Consider the following 20,609-nt stretch of genomic DNA (forward strand, 5'->3'; position numbering starts at 1 on the left):
ATCACTAACTCTTTCTCAGGCTCAAAACTACAAGAACTGCTCCAACAGTCCCTGAAAACAGGCTGCCTCTCATATCTCTCAGCAATCCAGGCTCGCAGCCATCGGATCAGTCAGATCTCCTTAGTCTTCCAAGTCCCATTATTTAGGAAGAAAACCAGGCACAGGTGAGAGCTGAGGCTTAAAGCCCTTAAAAGCTTACACTTGCGCCATGATAAGATGCAGGAGTCTTGAAATACTTCCAATAATTTAAACACTGGAAGGTAGAATGGAGTAACTCCAATAAACTCTACATTTACTTGGCCTGTATAACATTAAGCATTCCTTGCTAGAAATGTTGTAGATGCACAACTCCCAGCAAGTTGTGAGATGCCTGCCACTACTCTGGAAAACTGAATGACGTTCTGGTCTTGAATTTGGTATAAAAAAGATTTTTAAAAATTAAAACATGTATTTTCCCCCTTCCAATTTGAACCTTTGAAAGTCAGTAAGACAGTGGCAGGCAAATAAAAATTTCACCACATGGTGTGGGGAGCATAAGAATTACTGACAAAGTTGCTGTGCATGCCGTTTTGGGTTGAAAAAAATAAACAAGTAGGATGTGAGAGGCTAGGAGTATACAAGTGTACCAAAAACTTTTCATTTACCTGAATTTGTATAAAATATGTTCCTGGTTTTCGTTTCATTGTTCTTCATTTCCTCTCAGTGACTGTTCATTTAAGCTATCTTCATTAATGTAGTTTTGTTTATCAAGTGCATACTGTCTGTGTTCGGTTTATCAAAAGCCATGTACAAGTTCAAAGAATGGATAAATTTTGTATATCACAGTGCACCAAAATCCAGCATTACTTATGAATATGTAGATGTGCATATGTTCATGTGGCAGAAGATCCAACCTGGGTATTCTTATTGCAGTAACCTTTCCAGAAGTACCATTAACCCCATGGGTCTGTAGATGACAGGTCTCTACTCTCCAGTTTAATTCCAAAGGAGACTAGCAATTCTGTTGGGGTAACACTGCTGGCTTTCTCTACCAACGTAGATGTGGTTTTGGTTTTGCTGTAGCTCATCAGGTCATGAGCAGTAGTTACCTACAGGCGAAGAACCATGGGCATGTTCTTGTTCTCCTTTTTTGCCCTTTTCCCATAACCAGTCACTTGGGATGGGTTACAAACTTCCCGATGCAAAATGTGAAGGGGACAGAGTTTGAAGAGATTCAAACGGTTCTGTGTTCAAATGCTGCCATCAAGTGGATATACGTAGTAGAAGGCTGCAATTAATAGCAAGGCTATAATTTCGAAAGAGGAAAGTGGATGGAGAGAGGAAGAATAAAAGTATTTTTGTTCCAAGTTTCATGTGGCAAAACGTTATAAAAACATTTTTTGTCTAATCAAAACTTCTAGTTAAGCCTGGCTTAGTCCCTGTTCTTTGTATTACACCACCTTCATGTTTTATCATCTTCAAAGTTACTCTAACGTGCCTTTGAGAGACCATGAACTTAAGGATGTTGCTGTGTGCCTGCAAAATTTGTCTGGATTGCTAAGGAAAAGGATTAGATGTTACATTGTGTTCCATGAACTTGTCTGAGACCCTGACTCAGATATGAGCTTCAGGAAAGGTCCTCCAATCTCAAGGATCTATAGGGGAGTGAGATGGAAGAAAAAGTCTCTTTTTGAGCTTTAAAACTAATGACCAAAATTAATTAATTCAATGGTTTTCTTCAAGTCCCAGAGCAACAGTTCAGTTTGTTTTTGAGATTGAAATACTCACCTTTATATAAATTCTTGTTCCCCCTCTTGTAAAGTTTTAAAAGAATCATATCCTCATTTCCTTCAAGAAAATTAGGAAGAAAGTTCAAAATATTACTTGATGTTATAAGAGCAAAATCTAATTCACAGTACATTTTCTGGGTTGATCTCATTTAATGGCCACAGAGACGCAGCAAAGTTGTCCTGTCTTTATGGGCCTCAAGTACTGGCTCCAATATGGGTTGAATAACCACAAAAGTCTTCTCTCAAGACTCTTCTTTCACCTAAGCCAGGCCGAACTGGATATTTTCCTAGGCTGCGTGACATCCAGGAATGCAAAATTTGTCCATGGCTCATTCACAAGAAATGCATAGTAAATGAGATGTGTTTTGGAAAATCAACAGTGCATGCATAGTACGTGTGCAATAATTTAGTGTGCTCTGGATGCATATCCATGTAGTTCTGCCAGGAAAGTCCTGGATTAAAAAAATGGAAGTCCTATATCTGTAGAAAATTGTTTTGCCCTTAAGGCTGTGATGGTAAATAAATTTTGCCAAGGCACAGGCAAATTTGAGAACTTGGAGAGCGAAGAACATAGTTATGAAAAGTATTGTACTCAGGCAGTGCAATCTGGACCATTGTCTTCAGTGATGGTTTGTACATATTCCTGCAGCCAGGTCCTTAACACTGCTTCACCCTCAAAAGCTGAAGGTCTGTTTTAAGTAGGAATATCATGGTCTGTCTGGACCTAAATATTTCTTTTAAAACAGAACTCAGGTTATCAACCTAGAAGAGCAGATCAGCCGGGTTGTTGTGGATATATCATCAGCAGATGGTTGAGTACTTCAAAATAGAATCCTTATTAATCAAAAGCAATGCATACATTATTGGTTTATGGACAGATATCAAGAATGGCAGTAAAAAGAAAAGCCATGCACATATTCTCTATTCAGACATCCTTGTCCAGAGTTTGGTAATTACTACTTCACATGTTCTACTTTTACACCAGCCAGACCTTTCCCCCACCACGGCCATGAAAAAAAAAGCAAAACAAAACAAAAAAACAGAAAAATATCCACACCATCTCTAAAAACCTTTTTGGAATATCCATGGGTCTTTTTTTGTTAATGTAGCCCGAACAAAGGCTAAGACGGCTCAAAGGGTGATGGTTAAAATAAAAAAATGTTTTAATATATTCTCCTACAGCTTGGGGACAAGATGGAGCTACTGTCCTTAACAAACTGTCCCACTGCCCCAACCTGTCCCTCAGGCTAGTTGTCCTTCCCTCAGCCTAGTTGTCCTTATTTGTTTATTTTTTTTACAGACAATAAGGCAGAGGTGGGGTTTGAGGCTCAGACACATCATTGCTTGATTGAGGAAGAGCATTCAGAAATCAAAAAGGTGAGAAATGGTACTATAGGTGGGTACCTCTGGCAATGGGTATTGTAGATATGTTGTTCTCTGTCCATTAATAAAAAATATGTAAAATAAACATAAAATTGAAGTGGTATCAATGCTCTTTGTATCCTCTTTCCCTTTATGTCAGTGTTTATGTCAGTGCTTGTTTTAAACTTTTTCCTTTGGAGACCTTTTGCAGGCTATTGGTTCAAATATTGTAGCTTGCTTAAACTTAAATCTTTATCATCTCAGTTCTCTGTCACTTATGTGGTGATCAGGCTTCAAAGCTATTCACTACACTAACAGCACAGATATGAGAAACTCCCATACGTATGTTTAATTCTTTTCTGGAACAGAGAAGCTAAAGACAGCTATTATTTTTTCCAGCCTTTCATGTTTAAGATAAGACTTTTTCCCTTTAGAGAGTATAGCAGGACAATAGCAGCCTCCTATACTTCTTCACTGACACCACCAATGATAGGAAGGATGCTGGGAGCTGAAATCTGTGGGTTTTTCCATGCTGAGCTACTGACCTTCTCTTCAAAGAAAGAGGCTCTCCTGTCTACATATGAAGAAACACACTGTGATGGAGGAGCTGCCAACTAGGTCACCGTGGCCAAAAATCATGTGACAGTTTATAAACATGAATTATAATTACCTGGATTTCGTATTTTAAACACAAGCTTTGTTAGTCAAAGCCTTGCTATGACTGGGAGCAGAGCAAGCTGTAAGGGCTGATGGAGCCTCTGCTCAAAGGGAGAAGGAAGGTACACAACTGAGTATGGAATTTAATCACAGATACCTAGCGGGTATCTACTATTGCAACTGTTTTTGAATCAAAGCTGCATGGTTTGAGTTACCCAATGGAGTTTTTCAGTATTTCTGATTACCTCCAAATCGATCCTAATGTACTTCTGATCACAGAATAGATCACATTAAGATGTACAATACTGAACTACATGTTTAAAATACATTGTTTTAAAAGAAATGTATAAACTCTTCTGACTCATGTTTCATGGCTTCAAATTCAAGACTGCTTACCTGGTTTTACGTTCATCTGGATTTCTAAGGTAGTAATTTTCACTGAGACTGGGTTTGATGAATATTTGTCTCCTCCACAAGAGTTTTGAGAGGGAGCAACTGCTTACTTTAAAATTTTCATCCTGTTATCTAGAAGTCAACACTTTCCACAGTAGTATCTCAACACCATTTTTCCTGTTAGCTCTAACCTTTGCACTACATTGTAATGCTACGATATGTGCAAATATTATCAGCAATACAGCAAACTTGCCATATACTCATAGCAATTAAGAGAGATGTCAACAGAAAAAAATCTTAGGGCAATGACCTGTATGTGCTCTTAGTTTTTTGTTTTTTTTTTTTTTTTAATTTAAGCAGCTGTTAACGGATTTGGGAATAGCATAGTTATCAGACAGCTTAGAAGAAGCTGCTAAATGTGGCTGGGGAAGTAAATTGTTACTTAACAGTTAATTGTTACTTAACACCTTTAAGCACTGCATTTTGAAAGGGACCAGCCAGAGTCAGGCTGCCCAGTGAGGAAGCAAAGCTGGGAGGCCCAGGAGGGTAATGCCCCAGGGTGGGAGATGCCCTCACCAACAGCACAGTCTCACAGAAACCGAACACATCGCCAGAGCTGGTGCTGGCAATGGGGTCCATCGACAGTCCTAGACACAGCAAGTGATGAACCAGGTTCAGGGTCCATCCACGGGCTCCAGTCAGGAGCAAAAGGAGAGAGGGCCAGAGACAGGGCTGGAGCACAGGTCCAAAGGGCCCATCCAGCAGATGGGCTACCTATAGTACCGATCTGAGGTCCATCCAGCAGGCAGAGGTGGAGACCAGCACTCCTACAGCATAGCTTAGATCAGGAACAGCAGCCCTGGGCTGACCTGAAATGGGCCCGTGGGCAGGGGGTGCGTGAGGGCCCCAGGTGAGGCTCCTCAGGGACTTTAAGACCTATTAGTGCCCTCAGGCCCCTAACGATTTTGTGGCTTTCATGAACCTGTTTGCCAGTGCTGCTTTTGATTCTTGAAACTCTTGTCCTCTCCTTGATATATGACAGAGAAAAAGCAGAAATGAAGAGTTAAAAGCAACTGTCCTCTTTCAGGTGACACACATTATCTTTTCATTTCTCCCCATGACACGGGCGTGAAGGATACTTTTCTTGGCAGAGTTCCTTGAGGAATATTTATAGAAAAGTTGGGATCAGATCTTTCACATCTTTACCAGGTCTCTATGAAGAAAGCATGTCCAAAGACATTGAACACCTTTTTAACATTTTGGTAGGTAAATAGAACAATTTATGGAGGCAGCATCACAAGCAACAGAGACCTTTAACCTGCAATTAATATCACTATTAGATTCTATAGAAGGAGTAATCTATTTTATAAGCATGTAAAAATGGCAAAACTGACTGGATAGGTGAGACATCAGTGTGAATGTGCTCCTGTTGATCGCAATCTCTGAAGTCCTTACAACAGATAACAGAAAAATTAGGCAGGGACACCTGTTGTGGAGTTTGCTCTAGCGTAACATTTAGAAATGAAAAAATAAACCAGTATAGCCCTTAATTGCTGTTTATTAAAAAAAAAACCCCAAACATTACTGAGTAATTTACAGGTACCGTATTTGCCAAATAAACTATGCACAGGACAAGAAAGCTGCAATACAGTTCCAGTGGTAAATTACCTTTTATTTTACAAAAAATAGCTGCCTTGAAAGGAAATCAAATTAACATTCCCTGCTCTTTAATCCTTTTTTTTGTTAACTTTTATTTTGGGGAATGAAAAAATCCTTAGCAATACAGATACATTATATTTCTTCATTATCACTCAGCATAAGCTACAGCAAATGTACCCACAAACACTGAGGCCAATCACAGGCAATAAGTTCAATCTACTTTACATATTGCTATGGAAAGTTGTAAATTGCTGCTCGGCTTTCAAGGGCCTAGATGGCAGTGTAGTTCTTAGTGTAATTAGTCAATTTGATCTTCTCCGGGAAGATTATATTAACTGAGAGGTTTTCCCCATTGTTAGATTTCAGAAAAAAGTTCTTTTTCTTGCGTAGGAGATGACTATATTTGGCATTAGCAAGCCACATTTCACATTTTGAAAAAAACACAATCCCGGTTGTACCCAAGACAACAAGACATGTAAGCAAGCCCAGTACAACAAAACATATCATCTGGCTTCTACTGAGCAAGGGATCTGCATTTTGGATTGTTTCTTTCATTGTTATTTTCAGGATTTCTTGTTGATGATGCACTGATCTGTGATGAGCTTTTGGGAGTGGCTTGTAATTCTGCATATGCTTTGTCTCCATAGTCACTCCAGAGAGGCTTGTGTTTTTGCTGGGATGTCTGCAGGTCGCACCGACAAATTCTGGTTTACAGATGCATTCGAATCCTCCCTGGGGATGTTCACTGCACGTCCCTCCATTCTCACATGGGCCACTTGCACAGAATATGACACGGCTGCTGCAGAGTTTTCCTGTATAGCCATGGGGACAAAAACAGCTGAAACCCACACCAATATCTGTACATGTTCCTCCATTTTCACATGGGTTGGATTCACAGTCATCTCTATCTATTTCGCAGAAGTTGCCAGTGAAACCAGAAGGGCACAGACAGGAAGCATGTGGTGCAAAACCGTTGTCATCAATGCATGTTCCTCCATTCTGGCAGGGAGAGCTAGAACAGATAACAAACACATAGACAGAATTGAATTGAAGTCCAATGAAAGAAGCTATTAGGAAACACTTTATCCAATAAAAGGAGCTGGTTTTCTTTATAAGAACCAATTCCAAATGCAAATCCACTGAAGTCAATGAAGTTGAATCAAGAATGAGTTTGTTCAACAGCTCTGTCAATACAGATTATAGCATCTTCTGCCGACCCTTCGGGCAGGATTAATACACCAGTATATAAATTCAACCTGAAGAGCCGTGAAGGAATTTTAAATTATTTCAAACATTTATTCAAATTAAGCTTCCCAGTGTTTTCATATGCTTAGAGCTATTTAGCTGAGCAACTATTCAGACAAGACTGAACAAAGACACTAGCAGCATGGCTTTCTTTTCCACCTGATTTTTCATAAGATAATCTATGCATTTTATTGGCAAAGCAAAACACTCTGCCATAGCAGCTAGATGTAAAGCTGGTTGTTTTTATTCTGCTTCTCCAGTGCTCCATCACATGCAAAAAATTTAGAGACAAACAGATACTTTCCTACAAACTGCTGTTCAGCCAAAAATTTTGATAAATATAATTATAATAAAAAATATAAATGGGATAGTTTCAGCCTTGGCAAAGGCAGCTGTAAGGTGAGGACAGGACCATAGGAAACCAAGTATTTCTGCAAACTCTTTAAGAACTTAATAATTAATAGCCCAATACTATGTTTTAAGTGATGTAAATTCACTGAGACACCTTTTTTTACCTTTGCAATGTAACTGTGCCTTACTGAGTGTAAAGCCAAAAGATAGGGCCACTCATCAACAGAAAGGCACAAATGTGCCAATTCAGTGGAGCTATGCAATGTGGACTCGGTCTTTCAACTGGCTGTGTTGGCAGAAAAGGGGCTCTGGGTAACAGGTTTACAAATAAATCTCAAAACCCACTTTCATGGCAGTTTATGACATATGAACAAAGCTTTTAAAACTTACCTTCTAAAAATGAATAACACTTGGTAAAGCTTACAAGCCTCTCTGACAACAACAGAGTTGTTTCCTAATACTTATAAATCTCTGAAGACATACAGCATAGTACCAAGACACAGTTGAAAAGTCATTTAAGTATTACACTTCAAGGGGAAAGTCCCAGAGGTAACGAACATCACAGCTTCGTGAATGCTGACATTTCACATATGCAGTGGTCAGTAGCAATTGGCCATTGTGGATCTCCATGGCAGGACGCAGAGATTTAAGAGATCTGCTGATGTCTGAGTGAGATGACTGTGAAAGAGATATAAGCTCCTGACTACAAATGGTCCCTGACCCCTGGTCACGATAAGGTTGAGCTTCTCAAATGCCCAGACTTTGCTCTGGGAGTAGCTATGATAGAGACTACCCCAAGCACCTCTGGCTTTACAGGTGGCCACCCATCAGGAGAGCCTGAATATCGTGGTAGAGGAATCATCTGCCTGTTTTTTTGCTGCTTCCACATAAACTGCTCTGTCCTCTTGTATTGTCCTTCACTGTAGATGTTGGCTGGAAAAAAAGGCTACTGAAAGAACAAATTGGAAGTCCAGAAGCAGTATTAGTAAAGTGAAAGGTGTGGTTATTCCTGGAATTTGACATAGCAGTTATCAGTTGTTGGTGACAACTTGAGGTGATCATGCAAACAGGGAATTTTGCCACAATCACTAGCCACTGTGTCTGCTTTAAGCAAAATACAGAAGCTGTAGCTGTACAGTCCTTGAGTAAATGAGTGGTTATGGCCTGTCTTGGAGAGTCTAGCACCCTCCCTTGGCTTTATAATTCCCATGGAAAATCTGACAAGCTGTTTTTGATATGGCAATGTGTAGAAGTTTGAACCCTCATGGACAGGTCAAATTACAGTACTTTGTAGGGAAATGGGAAGAAATTGTTGAAGAATATAAGTGTAAAATTTTTTTCTGAATCTTTCAGAAGTGTAAACAATTTAAACAAAAAACAGCTAGTGGGAAATACGCAGAATTTTGAAAATGTATCCTTTATTTATCACTAACACTGAGTTGCATTTGCCTAATTTTAATATGTTTCAATAAATAAGGTATTGGTATTAATATTGATCTCCTTGAATAGATTCAGTTACTTTGCATTCTTGGCATTTAACATGTGTTCAGCAAGGTGTGCTACATAAAGGGCTAGTTGTGGAAACATGGACGTACTACTTTTTGTTTTCTAAATACTCTGCTTTCTTTTTAGAAAGTACCACTCGTTGCTCTGCTTCAGAGCAAAACTTCAAAACATCAAAACATCACACAGATGTCACTAATGCAGATACATCTGCCTGATTTTGTAAACAGACTAGAACAATCACTTTAATTTGTGAATTGTCTTGGTTCCATCTGTGAATATTAACTAAGGAGCCAGCAACAATGCTTAGTAATATCATCATTGTTAACATTACCAATGAGGTAGAGAGGAACTGAGAGGAAGTGAGATGTGAATGAGATGATGTCATATGATGAGGTTTCTTTCCAGGATGCGAGGTGCACTCTCTGGTGGACTGTGAAGTATTAGCAGATACAGATATGCTTATGCTGAGAACAGTTGTCTTTTTGAACTAAAAGCAGATTTGCAGAGCCTGCTGCTCATTTTCCTGAAAAAGACACAGCTTCCTAGAGAAAACGAATTGCTCTTTCAAGTATGTTGTTTCCTTAAGCAAAATTGTTCATGATTTCCAGACTAGCTCATGAGTATTCAGTTCAAACACAGAGCACTATCACAAAAATGTAGTTTCAGCAATTTAAAAACTTGAGGATTTTAATGAAGTACATGGAACTAATCTGTGTTATTTCATTGATACTGTACCTCACCTGTTCTTTGAGATAGTTAATATATGTCCGCATTGAATTACTGAAATATTTGCTCTGCAGATTAAAATTGGAGAAAGTAAGCTATTCACATCCCCTATGTTAGGCAAGTAGCTTGGATGTCATTCAAGGCACTTGCAAGAAACTTAAATCTTCCCATTGTCAAAGAAGTGAAACAGGCAAATCAGAGCAGTTATCTTAGATGCTGAAAGTAAACCCAGACAGAACTGTGTGACTATCCTCCAATTAAAAGAAATGGCAAAAATATTCCACTGACATAAAGTTGAAGAATGTCAATTCGTGCCAGTGAGTGGTGTTAATGTTCCTTAAACAAGAGTGTACAAGTCTTCAGGAAGATTTAGTCATAAGGTAGATCTGAATATTCATAATTATCTATTGCTGAGCAAAAAGAGAACCAGAGGGTACTAATATGGAGCTAGAGAGAAAGGCAGCAATCTCCAAAAAGAAAACTGTGATTTTAAGGTGATAGTTTTACCAAGCTTGTATCCACCAGAAAGGCATTCTGTGTGCTTATGGGATCAGATCCTGGATGAGCTGGAAGACAGCAGATAGTTCTAGATTTCAACAAAAACACCAATCTACTTTTTTTTAACTTTGAAAGGTCATCCTTTTTCAACTAGTTCTGCCAGTGATACTGCTGAAAGTTTTTCAGTCTGTGCTCATTGCCTCTTGCCCTTTCACTGGGCACCTCTAAGAAAAGTCTGGCTCCATCTTCTTTGCTTCTCCTCATCAGGTATTTATACATATGGGTAAGTTCCCCCAGAGCCTGCTCTTCTCCAGGCTAAATAATCCAGCTCTCAGCCTCTCCTTATAGGAAAGATGTTCCCATCCCTTAATCATCTTCATGGTCCTTGACTGGACTCACTCCAGTATGTCCATGTCCTTTTCGTACTGGGGAGCCCAGAACTGGACCCAGCACTCCAGATGTGTCTCACCAGGACTGAGCAGAGGGGAAGGATCACCTCCGTCAACCTGCTGGCAGTGCTGTTTCTAATGTACCACTTCTCATAAAGAATGGAGAGCAATGGCCTCCCACACCCTGTGCAAGTGAGATTATCTCTTTCAGTAAACCATGGACATACCATTATGTCAGTTAAGAAAGATGACAGGCTGGTGGACTAGATGTTTTTGTGCAGACAGTTTGTGTGTTGGCTACTGTTCTTATTACAGTATATGGTTTCTATACACAATTATCTCTCATTACAGGTGAGAACACAGGATGGGAGGTTACTTCAAGTTTGTTTACTAAAGTCATGGGAAGGCATGAATTCACCAAAACAAAATGTGAAATTATCACTTTTAGTACTCAAATTATGCACACAACTCATGCTGGTAGTCTGTAAATCTACAATATGAACAGATCAGATTTGTAAAGTTTGATAAAATATCAGCAACTAGCAGAAGCATTATATATTTCAGCACAGAGATACTTCTGCTTAGCAAAGAATTCTGAATAATAGTCAGTATGAGTGTGGATTTTAAACTCATGTTAGAAATCAATATTTACCCATTAATAATGCAGGGTCCTTTTTTGAGATGGCAGTTTTTTCCTGTAAATCCCTGGGCACACAGACAAATATATCCTCCATCGCCAGTCTCTATGCATGTTGAGTTATTGGTGCAGGGCTTTGCAGAACAGGGGTGAATATCTGTTTAAAAAAAACAGGGCTCAATTAACCTAATGAGAAAAAGTCAGTAAATAGTAAATAGTATTTCAAATAAAATATAGCTTTAATGATCCTTCATCCTGCATTTTATAAATTCTGATTTATTCCTCCCTCTGTTAAAATGGAGTTCAGATTGTTCAACTACTGCAAGCAGTTTCAGCTTGTTTCTCTCTTCCTCGCTCCCACTTGTAAAATACATTTGAATTGTTCCAGTCTATAAATAAGTAGTATTATCAATAAAATATTGATAGTAGGGGAGAAAGAACTACGTAGTCTAGTCATACTTTCACAACCTTGGCTTCTCCATGAGCTGAATTCTGATAAAGCAATCAGGAACTGGGAATTCTCCCTGCTCCCAGCCCAAGAGCCTATCATTATGTGCTTATGAACAAACATTTCATAATAACAGAGATCAGCAAGTTACAAAAATCTCTTAAAATTTCATCTTTTGGCTGGGCTGCATCCAGCCCTTACATAACTGTACCAGAAGAGAGAGCTGTATGACATCTGGACCCAAAGTCACACATCTCATTTTCTTTACAATTTCCCTGCTGAGCCACTTCCCACTCAAATCATTACTGAATTTTTAAAATAATTAAAAATAAATAAACAAACAAGTGCATATTTTAGCCAACTAATGGAGCAGCTGCAGAGAAGTGCTGACTGCAGGTTATCTGATGCCTCACATGCTCATGTGCACACACACTTTCTAAGAAGATGAAAAGGGATTTAAGGGCATTTATATTTTACTTCCCACAACATAACATGAATGTTAGATGATATCATGAAGTACTGCAAAATTTTACCCATAGCAAAACATTTCAACAGCCTTAGCTTTCAAATACAATCTTCCCTGGATAAGAGGCTCTATTTTCTAATGTATTAGCCTGTTCTCATTGCAAGACAACCACTTTGCATGCACTTTGAGCGTAGGCTCCAATTTTCACAAGGACCAAAATAACCTCGAATGCTTTTTGGAGCAGTGTTGTTTGCCACCTATTTTCACAGGCTTTAAAGGCAGCTAATAAAGCATGAACTCTAATGCAGGAGCAAGGAAACTCTCTGAAATACATATGGATAAGTATGTGCATATATATATATATATATGAACACATATACACATACATTACTGTCAGTAATTTGTGTCAAGGGTTTAATTTTAAAACACAACTTAAAAGCTTGTAGGAACATATCCTTTTAAAACATAAATACAGAAATAGCCCCAAATAGCCCATTTTCTCTATTTTGTCTAGTTTACCTCTCAAAAGGCCAACAACCAATTGATTTACTTGCTTCAAGTGATAACTGAGTCTGAGATGAGAACTTGAAAAGAGGACTGTACATTTACACATATATTATGGATGGCCACAATCCCATTGCCAATAAATTAATTAATATTTGTATAAAACTAAGTTGTCATGCTGCAGTACATGAAGCAATCACTGAGTGTTTTTGTGAGGAAGGCATGCTTAGTAGTAGTCTATGTCACAGCAGAATTTCTAGACCCTGTCTCATGCATGCCTAGCACGGGCTTTACAGGCTCCACCTGTACTCTTTGATGACAGCTTACCAACACGTGCCCTTGGCAAAGCAGTCAAGTGACATGTAGCACAGTATACTCCAACCTCATACCACGTGTTGGCTTTTTAGCCAAATTGAGGCTAAGATTCAAGCGGGAGGTCAGGGGCCCACTGATATGACTGTACAGGCACAGCCAGAGATGACAAGATGACAGAGGTGACTGATGTGATTTAGCAAGGTGGATCATATACGCCGATTGGGCTGTAATTTTTTCCTGGAAATAAATTGACTAAACTGTTTTTCCCTTTGTTATGTTCAGTGTTTGACGTAGTACCTGCTCCTGTACTGTGTAGTGTACCTCAGACAGCCACAGAGGGAAGCCCTGCGCTGTGCAGCCTGGTTCCAGCCGTTCATATACCTGATTTCAAGGCTGTGTTTCCACAGGATGAGAAGATGCCATGGCATTCAGTTAGGCAGGCTGGTGCACTCCATTGCAAAGAGGTTAACCAGCACTGTTAACAATAATACCAACTCATAGATTTCTTTCTTTAAGTGCCATGTCTGTCCACATGACTGCAATACTAGCCATAAATGATACCACTCATCCTGGCCTACATGTTTACAGCAGATCAATCCCGACCTATAATTTGCATGCCTATAAATTACTGGGAAGGTCATTCTTGTCCTGAACTGAGAACCAGGCTGCCCATAGTAAAAACAACAGCTACACAGTCAGAGGCATTAGCAAAGCACTTGATAATCTAAAACTACTCCAGAAAGGAACTTCAATGATCCAAGCCACGGAGACCATACACTAACTTTTCTAGAAAACAGGAAAAGAGATAACACCACCATTCTTAATCATCTTTTTTCCTCCCATGCTTAGCAGGCAAATAAGCTGCTGAGACTATATCTGTATTTTACAAATATTTCAGGTGTTTAGAGTAGTGGCCAAATGAACTTCAGACCCTTTCACAGTTTTCCATTCCCAGTTTTGCCATCCTTGTGAGTTGGCATTTGCTCACAGCTGCCAACACTAAAGCAGTGTCTATGCCAGAAATTCCCTGGCAAATATTACACTTTCTATAGCAGCAAAAAGGAAGAATTTCAAGAGAATGCCAAAACTGCATTACTTATGACCCTTTGTCAATCTCCACAAAAACCATACAAATGTAGCTTTCTAAAATGCCTTATTTGATTATACACCTGAAGCTAAAAATGGTGTCCAGTAGCTAAAAAATGGCACTTAATGTCATATGCACATGAAAAATATAACAACTGTGGCCTGCTCTCATTGGACACAAAAATTCAGTACTAGAAGAGAGAGGCAGGGAGTCTGGTGCTTTATGGTAAGAAATTGATGGGTTTGTATTTCCATATTTAAAAAACAGTTATGTGTGTATGCCAGTGATCCCCAAAAGAGAAGGAGACCTCAGAAGCCTTCCTTTTTCCTAACCTGATCAAGTTTCATTTAGTGGTACCTGTTAATGAGTTATAGCAGTCTGTAATGACTTTATACAGCCAGGAACCTGACACCAACTTTTTGGCAGAGGGTGATGACATCAGTGGCTGAGCAATTACCCCATTTGAGGTTTCAGGGTAACAACTTGCAGCAACCTTCCAGCAGCAAGAAAAGGAGGACCCTTCTCTTGATCCCTTGTGGCAAAAAAATGCATTTAGAGTAGGTAAATCCACTGAGATGAAAGACCGTCAACATAACATGTCCCTGCAGATGAAAAGATGGTTTTCTTTTAGGCTGAATATTCTTTGCAGCTCTTCATGGGGATCTAGATTCAAATTGGTAAAGACAACTCTGAGATGACTCTTGAGTGTTGAGAGAAATAATAGTTTCTGAACTTAAGCAAGGGATACCTTTTTCGTATTACAGAACTATCTTAATGACTATGTATTAAAATAATATTTTTCCATAAAGATATGGGTACAATTTCCAAAGCATTGTTTTGCATCCTAAGTACCAGTTGCAAGAGGGAAACATTGCAAGGGTCAGAATTGCAAAGATATTACTTAGAAATTCAGCTGGGTACTTAGGGCTTTTAAAACTCTGCCCAGTCTGAAAAACTTAATATTAATTTACAGGAATCTTTAGATGTGAAGATGATACCTTTAAAAATCTGGTCCTTTGGAGCCTTTGACAAGCAATAGAACTGAGCCTCCTAATGTGGCAGTGGGGGGCTGTTCTGTCTAGTTTTAGAAATCTATGATTGTAGATCACAGATAAACAGAGGGACTCATTCCTCCTCGCTAATTGAAATGAGAATCTAGGTGGCTGTCTCAGGTACCAACACATCTGTGAGATGTGTCCAGAACAACATCTCTGAGAGCTTATAGTCACATCTGCACCATTGCTACCGCAGCTCCTGCAAACATACCAGGACTAGCTTTAAACTAAGAAGCCTGTCTATACTTAGGTGTGCAGCTGGTGAGTACAGGCTGCAAAACCTGATGAGAAGCTAAATGAGTACCTGAGTACCTTGCACTAAGCTCCATGTCACTGCAAGGATGTGAACTACCTGAAATCTTCTGAGTCTTTTAGTCATCTTGAAAATTTTATCGAGTTCAAACTGTGCCATCATTAATTACTGTTTTGGGTATTCATTTGCAGAACATAGGCATACTCTATAAATTATAAGCTGTATAACAAAAGCCTCAAAGACCTGCAAAGAGAATGAGGCCCTGGACACCTGTCCTCTTCCAGCTGCAGCTATGTGGGCTGAACAGGCACATGCTGCTGGATGCTCATGTGGTTTCGGCAGCCTCAGATCTCTTTGGCTGAACATTTGCCTGTGTCAGCCAAAATAAACCAGCTCAGCAAAGGCCAATTCTTCAGCTTGCTTATGCTAAGCTGGCTCATTCTGACTGGCAAGGGGTGAGAGAGTGCACACAAGAGCTGTGCTTACCCCTCAGATCTGAGAGGGAAGTGGCAGCCTGTTCAGGCAGACCTTTTTCTCAGTTATACTAATGCTACTCTACTGAGTCATCACTGGGTTAAGTAAAGGAAGAAATAAGCACAATGTTTTCCTTTTCAAGACGTATTAAGTGTTATGCTCACATCTTTCTGAACAGAAAGTAGCATATACATAATGTGTCAGGTAAATATTTCAAATGATTTAATATATACAAGACGCCTTGTATTTTTATAGAAAAGGCTTATATGACAAGAAGGGAGCAGTTATTTGTTGGCCTTGTCCACAATGATCAATGTTTAAAACAGAACGATGAATTCACAGTTTGCTTGCACATATGCCCAGTTACAAAAGATACTGCATGCTTCTGCCTAAATGATTATAAAAGTTTCAGGCTTATACACTGCTGCCCAGCATCCCCTTATTGTTATCTGGCGCTAACATTTAGTCTTTAAAAATGAGTTATCCAGAAGGACTTTTCCGTGTCTCCAGCACCAGATGGGGCTGTTTCACCTCACTTGCTCAAGGACAGGAAAGGATGCGCAAACCTATGTCACAGAGGCTGCCAACCCAGCCCTCCTCACAGATGCACTGCCAGGGCTTGGCACAGCTGCCGTGCAAACACCCGGGGAATGGAACACACTGATTACAAAGAGCACCCTGCCAACCAGGTTGACACCTGAAAGAGATAAAAGACAAGACAGAGGCATAGTTTATTTTTAATAAATATAGTTACAAGGATGTTCCCCTTCTCGAGGCACAACAAATAAACTTTCGGATACAAAACTGGACTATGCAGCACATTTGAACAAAAAGATACCATCAATACAAAACAAAAAGATACCCATGCTTCTGGGATACTAGAAGCAGTTTATGTGAAGAAAACTGTTTCATTCCATAAGAATAAAAGAAATAAATGCTAATCAATGCAAAGACTTTTCTTACTGGAGAAAGTAGACTAAAAAGGCACTTAGATGTCTATGCTCTATGATTCCAGTTACAGTATCCTAATAGAGTGCTGTTTCATTACAGTTCCATATTTTCAGAGGGCAAATCATTTCAGCTTGTCTGTTTTACTAGGACTATGAATTATTGAAGCCGTCCGTTCCTCTGCTAATAGCCCTGTCTGACAGATCTTTTTACCTGCATTCACTGGGAAATTCACAAAATCCATTCTCAGGGTGGCAGCCAGTTTTACAGTTCACGCCTGGAAGAAGAGATTTATAATATCAAACCAGAAAAATCAGCACTTAGAAAAAAATCCTATCATGTTCTATACACATTACTGATGTTTTAAAAGAACCCAGACTGCATAAAGTTCTGATTTTTTTCTTCAAATACATGTTTTTTTGCAACATCAATTTTTAAATGAACTTAATCTGGAGCATGTTACAGAGTGTTCCTATAGGATAAGTGCAACGACATAAAGAATTAACTGCAAAAGAATACAAAGTCACTTTAGCATATGCAAAGTGTATAATATCACTACACACCACTTTAAAAGGGAAATTTCAGAACAGATCCATGTATGACATTTCACGTCACTCCAAATGCATTGTTTCAGAACTACTTGAAACACATAAGTACCTTTAGTCAGAAAAGAAATTCCTTTTAAAACAACTTACAGTAAAAGTGTTGAATTCATTTCAACCCTACGTCGGATGAAAAAAAAAAATCACCATTTTCATTAAATCACGCATTAATAACGTAAGTTAAGTAGAAGCGGTCTCAGTCACATTTTTTGTTTGTTTCAAGTATTTGCATCAAGCAGTGCTCCTCCGAAATATCACCGTGAGCCACTGACATCCTACGCAAATGGCAGGAGAAATGCACTCAGTCGGATGCAAAGGAAAGGCTTCCTAAAGCCCACCAGCGCCTTCGGCCGGAGGGAGCGCTGGGGAAGGCTTTGCCCTCGGGGGAGTGCAGGAGGGCTCCGGCCGCCGCTTTCCGCCCAGCCCCGGCAAACTCCGAAAACTTTCCCAACTCGCCCGCCCTCACCGCGCCGCTCCCCGCGGCAAACGCCGGGGTGCCGGCCGCTCGCCACCCTCCCGCCGCGCTCCTCCGGCGCTCCCCGCGGCCGGCCTTACCTGGGGCTGCGGGGAGGACGAGGGGCAGCAGGCAGCAGCAGCCGATGAGCCCGGCGGCGCGCAGCCCCATGGCCGGGGCCGCTCCGCGCCGCTCCGCACCGCTCCGGGAAGGCGGCGCCCCCCGTCCGCAGCGCCGCCGGGCTGCGGGAGGAGGGAGGGACGGGAGGGAGGGGAGGGCTGCCCGCCTCCTCCCGGCCCTCCTGCCCTCGACCCGCAGGCAGGGGACCTGCCCGCCGGGCGAGGCAGCCCCTGCCCAGCCCCGCCGCTCCGAGTCCGCTCTCCTGCGCGGGGGCGGAGAGAGGAGGCGGGCGCCTTGCGCACCCCGGCTGGTGCGGTCGCGGGCGAGGGGAGGAAATCTGGAAGGGCGCGGGAGAAGGGAGGACTGGTGGGGGTATGTTAAGCACGCCTCTTATCTCGTTAAAACTTACTCCGGCTGTCCACAAAGAGCTAATTTGGGGCTTGTCTTCAGAAATCTGAAGACTTTTCTCCTTGGTCGTTCACCTCAGGGAAGTGAGGGAAGACCCCAGCAAAGGCAAGGAAGGTAAAACATTTTATGTTTCTGAGGCTAAAGAATTAAAAAACAAACAAACAAACAAACAAAAAAACCCTAAAAACCAAACCAAAACCACCCCAAACACTACCTTTAGTAGTCTTTTATACACTGAACAGATCAAGAAGAAACATTACTTCCACCACAAGTTAGTTTTAATACTGCAGTTTATTCTGTGACTGTTCCTTCCTCTTTTCTATCTTTTTATTCTTCCTTTGAGCTGTCCCTTATGGAAATAGACTGGCTATTTCGTATTCTTTGTATTTTTTCTTGCTCTTTGTTTTCTGCTTTTAAGGAAGTTATGTCTGAGTTTTAGGATTCCTGAGGGACCTGTTTTCTTCTGCTTGCTGTAGTGCTTTCTTCCACCAGACCTCATTTACCAATTTGTCTGCACTTATGTGAAGCAACTAGAGATCCCTATAATACGGTAAGAAAACTCTACAACCATCTGCTTTTTCTCTAGAATTACAATGGGCTAATTCAAGATTACCTGCCTGAAAATATACACACTGGAAAGCACACATTAGCTTCAGATAGCCCATTTACTGGTACTTGAAGACAATGATGTCACTTAGGTTGAAAAAGTTTGCTTCTATTAATGTTGACTTGTAGTTTTAACCAAGAATGGGGGAAGCAAAGGACAGAAGAGAAGAGAATGAGGGGTGGTTTAAAAGACAACACTTAGGAGTAAGGTGTGAGAGGCAGACACTGCTTCTTCAAAGCTCTCCAAAAGTTTTCATACCTGAGATAAGCTGTGCCTATCTGACTATAGGCACAGATTGCCTCCATGCCTTTTCTGTTTGTCTTGCGTTCCTTTTACTGCTGAAACATTACTTACTGTTTTGAAAAGGTTACTTTGCCATCACAGCTTTCGCTATAACTCACCAGACCAAGCCTTGCTTGGAATATCGTGAAGGACACTCTAGAGAAGTGAAAATGTGGAGTGGTAATGATGACTGCTCAATCCTTTACTCCGCTCTTCTGTGAGCCTGTGCTTTTCTAGGGTAAATATGAGCAGCTCTTTGTTAGTCTGTTCACTTTGCTTTTATTCTTTCTTAGTTGTTTGTTTACACTCAGGTTATCCCAGGTCCATGGTTGTTTATTCCTCCCTTAGGTCATAAGTGCTGTGCCTGGTGATGAAGAAGCCTTTTTATGTTAGACTTTTGTTTGCATTTTTTGACCAAGAGAGAACCTGGGTAGTTAAAAAGCCTACAAATGTTCTGTGATTTCAGATATTCCTATAGTAGCTTGACCAACTGGTCAAAGGAAGGCTTTAATCTTTCTACCTTCTATCCTAGACAGCTGTCAGAAATTTCTCCTTGTATTCTTTTTTCTTCAGACCTTAAGAGTAGAGAGTTTGTAGAATTCATAGGTTTTATCTGTACACTCATCACTGTCAAATTATCTCATCTAATTTGCATTGTAAATATATACGCTGACATATGATGACATGTTTCTTCTGTTTTCTGAGTTAACTACTGAACATCAGCTGTATTGTCCAAAACTGGTATCTTAAGAAAAAATCATTAGGAAAATCACAGTCCTATATATGATATGTTATAATCACCATTGCAAACGTCAATTTTTGTACTCTCTTTTTCTTGCTTGTTTTTCAGGCTTTTTACATTTTTTTTGCATAGATACACTGTTAGGCAAAAGTAATCTATTTTTTAGAACAACTCTACTTTTTACTGTTCTGTGTCTCGGGGGTACCTCTTGGTTTGCTGAAATTAGGACAAATCTCCATTTTCCCATCTTTTCTACTTACTTCAAGAGTCGTCTAAACAAAACCTGCTAGTCAGAGTCCTTCTTGTTAGAGTGGAGTCTATCCAACATAACCAGAATCTGTTGGAACAGAATCTCTCCAGGTACTAATCCAAAAATAATTTCAAAACAGAAACCCTAGCGTTCTGTAAATCCAGACTAATTTTCTTCTCTCCCTTCCTTCCACCTGAGCAAACCAAACTGCAAATCATTTTTACTTAGCTCCCTAGCTGCCAAAAATGCTCTGATCCAAATTCCATAGTCTTCACAATAGTCCTTGAAAATTACAGTGGCTGTGTTCTGGCAGATCTTAGTGATTTCTGCTGAGAATAACCTTAATTTTTTTTTTTTTTTTGAGGTGTTTGCATTAGAAATCAGAAAGTAAAGAACCTCATG

The 20,609-nt window shown here is 40.1% G+C and overlaps 1 protein-coding gene across 1 annotated transcript; it reads right to left on the reverse strand.

Annotated features, from left to right (window-relative positions):
* Nucleotides 1-6,110: 6,110 nt before the first annotated feature.
* On the reverse strand, nucleotides 6,111-17,969 carry DLK1 (delta like non-canonical Notch ligand 1; the record flags this gene model as incomplete). Its single annotated transcript, XM_082318627.1, has 5 exons — nucleotides 6,111-6,852; nucleotides 11,208-11,349; nucleotides 16,361-16,491; nucleotides 16,956-17,019; nucleotides 17,900-17,969. The coding sequence occupies 5 exons, from the start codon at nucleotides 17,967-17,969 to the stop codon at nucleotides 6,111-6,113; spliced, it is 1,149 nt and encodes a 382-aa protein (XP_082174753.1).
* Between the last annotated feature and the right edge of the window lie 2,640 nt (nucleotides 17,970-20,609).

Source organism: Platalea leucorodia (genome assembly GCF_965183815.1).
Source record: "Platalea leucorodia genome assembly, chromosome: 7".
NCBI classification, from domain to species: domain Eukaryota; kingdom Metazoa; phylum Chordata; class Aves; order Pelecaniformes; family Threskiornithidae; genus Platalea; species Platalea leucorodia.